The sequence below is a fragment of the Callospermophilus lateralis genome, unplaced genomic scaffold (assembly GCF_048772815.1).
Source record: "Callospermophilus lateralis isolate mCalLat2 unplaced genomic scaffold, mCalLat2.hap1 Scaffold_94, whole genome shotgun sequence".
NCBI lineage: Eukaryota > Metazoa > Chordata > Mammalia > Rodentia > Sciuridae > Callospermophilus > Callospermophilus lateralis.
The window spans coordinates 2,931,889-2,941,186 of NW_027517559.1; the positions used below are offsets into that span (position 1 = coordinate 2,931,889).

The window sequence follows — 9,298 nt, forward strand, 5'->3', positions numbered from 1 at the left end:
GGGCTGTCAGGGAACACAGCTGGGTGCTGGTGGACTAGATTTGGTGCAGGGCTTGACTAGATTCAAGAAAGGGCTTTCCTTGGGAGGGCAAAGATCCATGCTGGAATCATGGCCTGGAGTTTTCATGGTCACCTGGGATGACCCTTTTAGTCCAATACCACTTGTATCTTGCCGAGCAGGCAGAGACTTCCCAGCCTCTGAGCCTGGCCCACAGGTGTTCCCCTGTGGAGTGAGACTGTGCCCCAGCCTGAGTTTCTTTGGGGCATTCTGGCCAGTCTGGATGTGGACCTGAGATTGTCTCTTGCATGGGGCCTGGAAGCTGAGTTTGTGGTCCTGGCTCTGTGGACATGCTGCAGGCTGCAGGCAGGGCTCTTTGCTCACATCAGAACACCTGACTAGTGACAGAGGGTGGATAACATGGCCCCCTCTGAGACTTTTGGCAGAAGTCTGGGCAGTTTTAGAGGAGACAATCTCTGGCGTTTCAATAGCTTTCTTCCTAAAGAGGGCAGGGTTCTGCCCTGAGTGCCTTGATGCTGGATGGATGGTGCCAGGGATGGTCACATCCTGTTTTTTCTGGATCCCAGGACCTGAGTGGAGTCCAAGTTCGGGTCTCTGAAAGGGATGTTCGCTAGTGAAGGTAAGACTCTCATCCGAGTTCTGAACACGTGGCTCAAACACAGAGCCCAGAACACACTTCGTCCTGGTCGTGTGGATGGGCAATGGCCTGCTGGGTTTCTGGAGGAAAAGACAAACACAGGAAACTTTCCTGAGTCCCTGCTCTCTCTCAAGCACCAACAAGGCCCACCTAAACAGGAATTCGGCTATAGAACATAGAGTGGAAGAGGAAGACAAGTCATCAGCCCGGGAAAAGATAAGGGGTGCTCCACCTCCATGGCGATCAGCCAAAGATCCATTACAAGAATGACTTGACATGTTTCAGGGCATATTGGGAAATATCCCGTTCTTAATTGGAGGTCTCATGCATTGAGATGGACAGGGCTCTTTTGTGTGTTCTTCCATGGGATGTCCATGGCTAATGCTCCTTTCAGCAGAGTGTGACTACAGAGGAGTTGACCCACAGAAGTTGAGAGTGTTGCCCCACTTTCAGTAGGAATATGACTGCATTGGACATTGTCTCCTTTGAGAAGTTGGAGTCAACTCTGCCTCCATGAGCCCATGTACCACATCATGGGGAATATGAAAAAAATACCACACAAAATTGGAAAGAGCAAATGTGAAAAACATCCAAGCTTGTGTCCCATTGGGTTTAAATGTTGATAGCAAATCCCTCAGGCAGAAGGGCCATGGAGAAGAACATATCAGGCTTATCCAGGACACCAAAAGAGCAGGCAACCATGTTTTACTCACCCTTAGAAAGGCACTGGGTTCTGTCACTTCCTTCCATTTGTGTTGCTGCCTCTCCTGGGGTCTCCTATTGGTACTCCATTGCCACAGTCCGGCTGCAGCAAAATAACCAGGGGGTGATGAGCAACTTGTGTAGATTGATACAGCAGGAGTGGAAGCCGTTTATTGTAAGACAACAGAGGTATTTATACATTCCACACAGCTTATCTAATTAACATAAACTAGATACAGCAGTCAACCTATAAGGAATCTCCACACTTAATGGCTTACTGGCGTTACTTCACAAACCACTCCATCTGGCATTTCGCCAGGCACCATCCAGACTTGTTTACAGACTCTACTATTCCATGTCTGGAGTAGAGCATTCCCCTGTTCCTCTTCTTGCCTGCAGAACACATGATGGTATTTGGATGGATGCAGAGGAGGGAGTGAAATGAGAGGTGTCCATTTTCTTAGTGTCTCCTGTGCTACCCTGGGATCTCCCCCAAGTCTGTGCCTTTCCTCCTACAACACCCAGTCCCTACGTTCAGCCAGCCCTTCTCATTTACCACTAAGTGGTTCCAGGTGGACACATTGCCTTTGTGTTCATGTAACTAGTGCTGCCCTGACTCCCTCCCCTTTCTGAATTGAATGCACAGGAGAATGAGCTGCAGGCTGTGGCTTTGTGATGTAAAATCCTTGTCTATCTCTCTCCATTGACCCAGTCATTAGCTGCACGTGGATGTGTAGAGATGACTGTGTGGAGAAGGAGAGACACCACCCCCCTGGAGTTTTGTCCCCGAGGCTTGGATCTCACCTTCCCCAACCCTCACCTCTGTACCTGGACCTTGGCTGGCTGCTCACAGCCCTCTGTGTTCTGGAAATTCTCAGGCTTGCTTGGTGCCTGGTTCTCCTTCTTCTTCTTTGGGCCCAAGGGTTGTGGGGCCAGTGCACCATCCCAGCACTTGATGGGGCAACTTCTGCTCTTGCAGTGTGTCCAAAAGCCCCACAGAACTTGCACTTTAGCTGTCAGTGGAAAATCACAAGTTGTGAGGAGACAGCACACCTATAAGCAGCTCTGCCCTTTTACAGACAAAGAGAGATTTTAAGTCTTACTTTCCTCTTATTTTAGGTCAGGCACTCAGGCCTGTGAACCATGAATTTCTAAGGTTTTTAAAGTCCTAGAACACGTTTGTGGAATCACTTATTATACAGAGGCACTGGAAGGAAGGTTTGGATGTTGCAACTTAAAGACACTGGGCCAGGTTTCAACAACAGGACAAATGTTGGGATGCATGGGTTTCAAGTGGTTCCATAAGATGCCTCCTCTCATCCTAGGAAAGGACTAAACGGAGAGGAGTTGCCAGGGCAGGTCCTCATGGGTTGGAAAGGGACAATTGGGTGGTAGAGGCAATCTGAGAAAATGTAACCGAGATTCTGACCTGTGTCGCCCCCTGGCTTCTCATTGCCAAGCCTGAAATGATGTTTTGTAAAAAGAAAAAAAAAAAAAAAAAGAAAAAGTACTCACAAGGCCACCAAACACCAGGAAGTAGGAATTCCAGACTCAAACCTGCCTCCCTAAGGATAGGCTCCTAGGGGGGTTTATAGGATAAAGAAGCAGGTGGTCTAAGGCATAGGGAAAGGGGCTTACACGTAAGGAAAAGTAAAATTGGTTTTCTGCACATGTATAATCAAACCTCATGATACTTCCTAGAATGAATGTTAGAAAATGGCATCATTAGCACTCTGAGGGTCGCGTTTTTGGCCTTCTGATTTCTAAAGGTCCTCCCTCCATACTTCAACAGGCTCAAGGGAAGGGTCGGTGACTTTAACCAGTTGGAGAGAGACAAAGGCTACCTCAAGGTTCCTGAAATCAACTGAGGCTACTGTTACCATTGTGAACCCCATGGCAGAGGTGTGGTGCTCAGAAAAGCTAACAGGAGCACACTGCTTAGCTATGTGGGATAAGGGCAAGTAACTAAAAGCAAGTGAAGCTAGAGGGTTTATTCAGGTTTTCTCTCAGTTTTACTCCCCTTGACAACAGGTTAATGCTACTCTGGGCCCATGTGAAAGTAGTTTTTCTAGAATAAATGTCTAAAAGAGTTTTACTGAGTAGTAATGTTTACATGTTTGAAAAATTGTAGCAACTGCCAAATAGCCTCTCAAAAGACCAAATTTTTACCTTTTTACCTGCTGTGAGCACCCTGCTCCTTCCTCTCTAAGGGCCTCTGCATTTGTTATCCCTCTCATTGAGCTGCTTGACCTTTACTCATCTTTCAGATCAGCTCAAGCTTTGCTTCCTTGTAGAGACTTTCTCACCTCATCAGTTCCTGCTGTTGTATCCAATACTGTCAGAATATCAAGCTGGTCAATGCATTAACTGTATCTATACATTAATTATGGGATTGCTTCATTAATATCTAGCTTCCTGGGTTGGTTTTGTTGTAGGGACTGATGAGGCAAAGCACCAAAGATAGCAGAAAACAGTTTTATTTAGCTGCATCCAGGTTCAGAGGGCACAGCTTTTGCTGTAATCAATCAATCCTCTGAACCCTGATTTCAGGTAGTTTTAGAGTTTTATATGTAGCATGTAAGGGGAGGGGCTCAGAAGTTCATGTCTGCAGAATTCACACAAAAGCAGCTTTTTCTTTTACTGTTATGGGCAAGTTAACCCTTCAAGGACAGCACCTGAGAAGAGGAGAGCTTCTTCTCCCCTTTCTTCCCTCCCCCTGCCAGCTGTTACCATGGAGCCCAATTGGCAACTTCTCTTATCTTAAAAATGTAGACATCTCTGTGAAGCCCAGCTCAAGGCCAGAGGCCTAGTTTGCACATTTTTACAAACTACTATACTGGATATGTTTGTGAAAAACTAGTAAGGGGGTGTTCAGCTCCTGTAGTGCTGGTATCTTCTTGGCCAGCAGCCAAGTAAAACAGGGTGACATGAAAATAATAAGTTTATCTACATTGAACTCTTTTGCAGAGACTCTTTTGCTCATAGTCCTAAAATCAGCCATGGTGAAGATTTCTGGAGAAGCCCAGTTAAAACTTTTCTGTGGAGAAAGTGGGTGCAACTTCTACTTAATTCTCCATTTCACCCTCCTGCAGACCCACTCCTTGCCCTTCTCTGTGCCCTGGAGGTTGGACCTGGGCTCCTTGTCAGTTGGCTTCTGGTTGAGGTGGACCACTGGGAAGCACTTGGGAGAGTGGAAAGCATTTTTTCTTTGGGGGCTGTGATTGATGCATCCTTTAATTCTATAAGGCATTCCAACATGTGAATTCTGGAATTTCCTTTCATAATTTGGAAAAACCACACACAAACTCCAATACTTAATTATAGAACCCAGTGATAACCTGTCATACCTTAGACATCCTGCCATAGAGAACTTGGAGAAACTGACACCAAATGACTGTCTTTCAGATCCAGATGATTCCTGCTATTATCAGTAGTCATATTCAATTAAGTTGCAGCTAATACGGAATTGGCAAATCCCAAACAGTGGATTCTCCTAAGAGTATAAAGGCTGGGCTCCTCTAGAGTCTGGTCACAACACTTTTTGTCTGCCAATCAATCCACAACCTTGTTCTCTGTTTAAAGGCACCTCATTTAATATATATTGTTGTTTCATGAATGTTGAACTCACAGCTATCAGTACCATGACTCATACCTACATGAGGCTTACAGAGCACATGTGTTTTCTCATAAGGCCTAACCCTGCCTTCTCAGCCTTAGGAACACTAAAGAGTGCTTTAACCCTATGATTTGGGGGCTGTTTTAAGCAACAAAATTATCATCCAGGACATGAAAATGTGCCAATATATAGATCATGGAAAGGATACTCGTTTACAGTATGAAATGAGAAGGCAGAATGTCAGCTTCACTACAGCTGGGGACTGTGGTGAGGGGAAGCCTTAGAATTTTTTGTTATTCTGTGCATGTCTGTGAATGACCCCAAAATGATCAAGTATTGATTTTTGAAGTTGCAAATACATTTTAGCAAGTAGGCAAATTCACAAATACAGAACCTGCAAACAATGAGAATTTGACTGTATTTTGTTTGACTAGCATGTTGGTGCCAAAAAAAAAAATTGTGTTGGCCTGTTCAAGATTGCTGATGCCTCCTCCAGCTTACCACATTTCCCACCACTCCCAGTTGTTTACCGCTGACTGCTTCACACATTTATCTTCCCTCCCTGGCTAAGGGGCATGGGGCACATGAATCTGCGGCTTCTGGGAGGTAAAAGGCCTCTTCTTCAGGGGTGGATCTGATGATACACTGTCTTCTGTGTTACACTGGTCCCAGTGAAAGGGTAAAGTAAAGATCAAGGGCAGATTTAGAGGGAAAGGAAGTTACAGAAAACAACACAGCAGGGATAGGGACAAGGACTCAGCTCCCATCTTCTACTCAGCTCATGAGGAGCCCATTTCTAGGCTCCTGAACTATGCCCATGGAGACAATTTAAAACAAGTTTACATTTCTAGACATCTGGGAGGAAATTCTTTTGATAACTATTTTGCTTTGTTTCAAGGTAAAATGATGATAAAATAGCATAGCATCACCTGGAACATGAGATACTGTGTACTTCTAGTTTCTGACTTTCCACCCCAAAGTTGTCACCAGAGAGACTTTCCTAAAAGGCCAATGGGATCACATACCCCTTGCACTCTTTCTTGATCCTGCCTGCAATGCACATGCCAGGCTTCTTCGAGGGTCCCTCTACTAGGCTACCTGTTTGTCTGGTAGTTTCCATACAATTGTTAGAGGCATAAAGATTTGGTTCTGAATCCCAGTTTTACCATCTACCAACTCTGTGACCCCAGATGAGTCACTTGACATTTCCAAGACTCAACTCTCCCATCTGTAAAATGGTAATAATAATATTTAGCTTTTATACTTACCGAACTGTTAATACTATTTCCTTTTGAGAAACAGAATGAGGTAAGGTATGAGGAAGAAACTTAGGTTTTAGACATTTAAATTATGGAATCATTTAGTAAGACTGTACATTACTTTTGTCAATAAAGGTGTTTCAAAGGTTGAAAAAATGTCTGGTGACATGGCATAGGATGGTGGCTAGAAGCTCAGACTCTAGAGTCAGTATACCTTGTTTAAATCCAGTTCATCCACTTGCTATGTGACTGCGGGAAAGTTGCTTTCTTTACCTTTCTGTGCCTGTATTACTGATTTGTAAAACAGTGCTTACCTTGTAGCACTATTGTTGTAATGATTAGGTGACATACATGAAGTATCTAGAATGGTACTGCCACATAAATAGTACTTAAGAGTTTGTTGTCCTTGGTAATGGATGGTGAAACACAGCATGAATTGAAAAGCCTGCCATCCTCTGCCCTTGCTGCATATTTCAGAGGGTGGCTATGAGTGTTAAAAAGGCACTTGGTTCATGCTGAGCACATAGTACCTGCTGAATACAAGCAAGTTCCCCTCTCTTCTGCCTTTTTTTCCTTTCAAGGCTCAGTTAAAGGACTTTTTCTTTGGAAAGGCTTTCCCATCTGGGCCACCCCCACATTTTCCTTATTAGGACGCTTTCCACTCTGTAGTGCAGGTTTTCTTTTCTGTTCTGTCCCAGACTCTACAAACTTTGGTGGTAAGAATTGTATTGGTTTTTCCTTATATCTAGTGCTGAGCACAGTGTCTGGCAAATAGCAGGAACTCAATATATGTTTGCTGTACTTTGCATAAATAAATGATCTCCACCTTCAAGCAGTTTACCTGGACTATAGGGTGAATAGATATAAACCTTCAAAGTTTTCTTGTAAAATATGAAGACCTAGTTTTTTATGATATTTTGGGCATGAGGGGGAGGATGTGACTGGGCAGCACTGATGCTGAGGTTTCTAGAGACTCAGGAACAGGTTCCTAACCTCTTTGAGATGGGATTTTCTTCCCTGTAAAAGGGTGCACTGTGCCCCATGAAAATGCTTGATAAACACACTGGTGATGAAGTGTCAGCATTTGGGTAGGTCTTCAGTTCTGGAGCTTCTCAGAGGAAAGAAATCAATTGGGGCCCTTGTGGTCCCCTTGGCAATTTGAAAGAGGCAGTATCTGAGTTGTGAAATAAGAGGGTGGGCAGGGATTAGGGAAGTGGAGGGGAGAGCAGACTGTGGGGAGTCATTCTCACACGTGATTGGGCAACTCCCGGATTGAGTGTGAGGCTCTCTGGCTAAACTGTGTCAGAGCTTTCCCGACCCTCTCCTGGTGCGAGAGCCTGTCTATGTGGGGGTGTGACTGACCACTGAACCTGAGGCCAATCACTGACCCTGACCTTGGAGTGCTGCCCCCCTCAACATTCATTAGATGGAAAAAGCTGTCAGTTGGGGGTAAACTGTAGATCTATGGATTCAAACTGATTCTTTCTCTCTTCAAGCTGTACCTTTGCTCTCTGTGGGCACCTGGGTAGAGGCCTAAGTCCTTGGGATTCCTCCAACTGTCCACTAGATGGCCCTCATCCTGTGACTCCTGTGGGTCATTGAGTAAGGGGTCCTGGTTGGAATTTTGGATGTCACTGCAAAAATTGAGGGTTCTTTCAGTCACGAGCCCTGTGCTCCGTGGCCTCCTCTTTGGAAATCCATGTTTCCTCTGGCATACCAGTCCTTGTAGCACTTCTGATCCCATACTGGTACTTGTAGATCCTCCTAGAGCCCTGCATGAGTCATACACTGTGGTCCATTGGGACCTCTAACTCCACTTGAATTAAGTTCCTTTACTCTCCTGTACCATTGAGTGAGGACCACTGTCTAATGTGGGACACCTTTGAGTGTCCTGCGGTCTCCTCTGGCATAGACCTCCCAGTGTTCTCAAGTTTCTCAAAACATGAGAATGAGTTCCTTATGCCTGCCTATTCTGGAAGTTTCTACCCACAGGACTAATCAAGACATTTGCATGTGATCTTTTGACCCTCCCTCTTTCCCCTTTCAAATGTTGCTCCTTATCCTAGTCTTCCCTTCTCTATGATCTAAGTTTTGCTGCTTCTTATTTGAAGGGAAGGGTTCAGAATTTAGAAAACACTTTTATCTTTAAAGCCCTGCTTTCAAGATTATTGTCTTCACCATGGACTTCAAATCTATTTGAATCTTCAAGCTGGACTCTGATTTCTTTGATCTCAGTGGGGTCTGCCTTCCTCAGAAGCAAAGAAAGCCTCTTCTTCAACAGGTGGGGAGTCCTCAGCAACATGATTTACTAAGAAGATAAAGAGCATTCCTTGATTTAAATACTAGTATAAGAGGATAATGAGCCTTCAGCTTTAAAAAAACACCTTAATTATAGATGACTTACAGGAAGAGATGGATATTAGAGGTAAATAAATCTACATATACCCAACTTTAAAAAAATCACACCATAAATGACTACTATAGCTTTGTTTCCTGTCAAATAATTTTTACAAGTTTATTTTGTAAAAAGTTTCTTCTCTGTTTTAAATGCTTCAATTTCTTATCACTTTCAGCATCAAGTTCAATATCCTCTGTGCCTGAAGCTTCAGCTTTATCAGGGGTTGCCAGACCCTCCACCTTCATCTCCCAGGTCACCCTGTGCCCTGTTGCCAAAAAGCCCAATTACATGGAGTCGCCCTGGGGTCCTGCAGACACGCAGCAGTTCCCTGCACAGTTACCAACCTTTCTCAAGGCCTTTCATCCTTTTCCTTCACCTTGCCTTTGCAGCCTAGCCTTCAAGACCCAGCTGAGTTGCGTCAGCCTTGCAGCCTCTGTATCTTGATGTTTTTCCTCTAAACTGGCTGGTGACTCTGTATCCTAGTATTCAGTAATCTGGGTTTCAGTTGTCTGTTTATCTCTAAAATATTTTATCTAGTCCACATATCTTAAATACCATTTATTATGGTTTGAATATAAAATTTCCCCCCAAAAGCTCAAATATTAGGCAATGCAGGAATATTCAGAGGTAAAGTGATTAGATTCCAAGAGTTGTAACCTCATCAGTGG

The 9,298-nt window shown here is 44.4% G+C and overlaps 1 protein-coding gene across 1 annotated transcript; it reads right to left on the bottom strand.

Annotated features, from left to right (window-relative positions):
- Positions 1-6: 6 nt before the first annotated feature.
- On the bottom strand, positions 7-7,976 carry LOC143641286 (protein FAM90A26-like). The gene is made up of 3 exons (XM_077108563.1): positions 7,754-7,976; positions 2,186-2,370; positions 7-735 (listed from the first exon to the last, which is right to left on the bottom strand). Exons 1-3 carry the CDS (start codon positions 7,974-7,976, stop codon positions 7-9), a joined length of 1,137 nt encoding a protein of 378 aa, XP_076964678.1.
- Between the last annotated feature and the right edge of the window lie 1,322 nt (positions 7,977-9,298).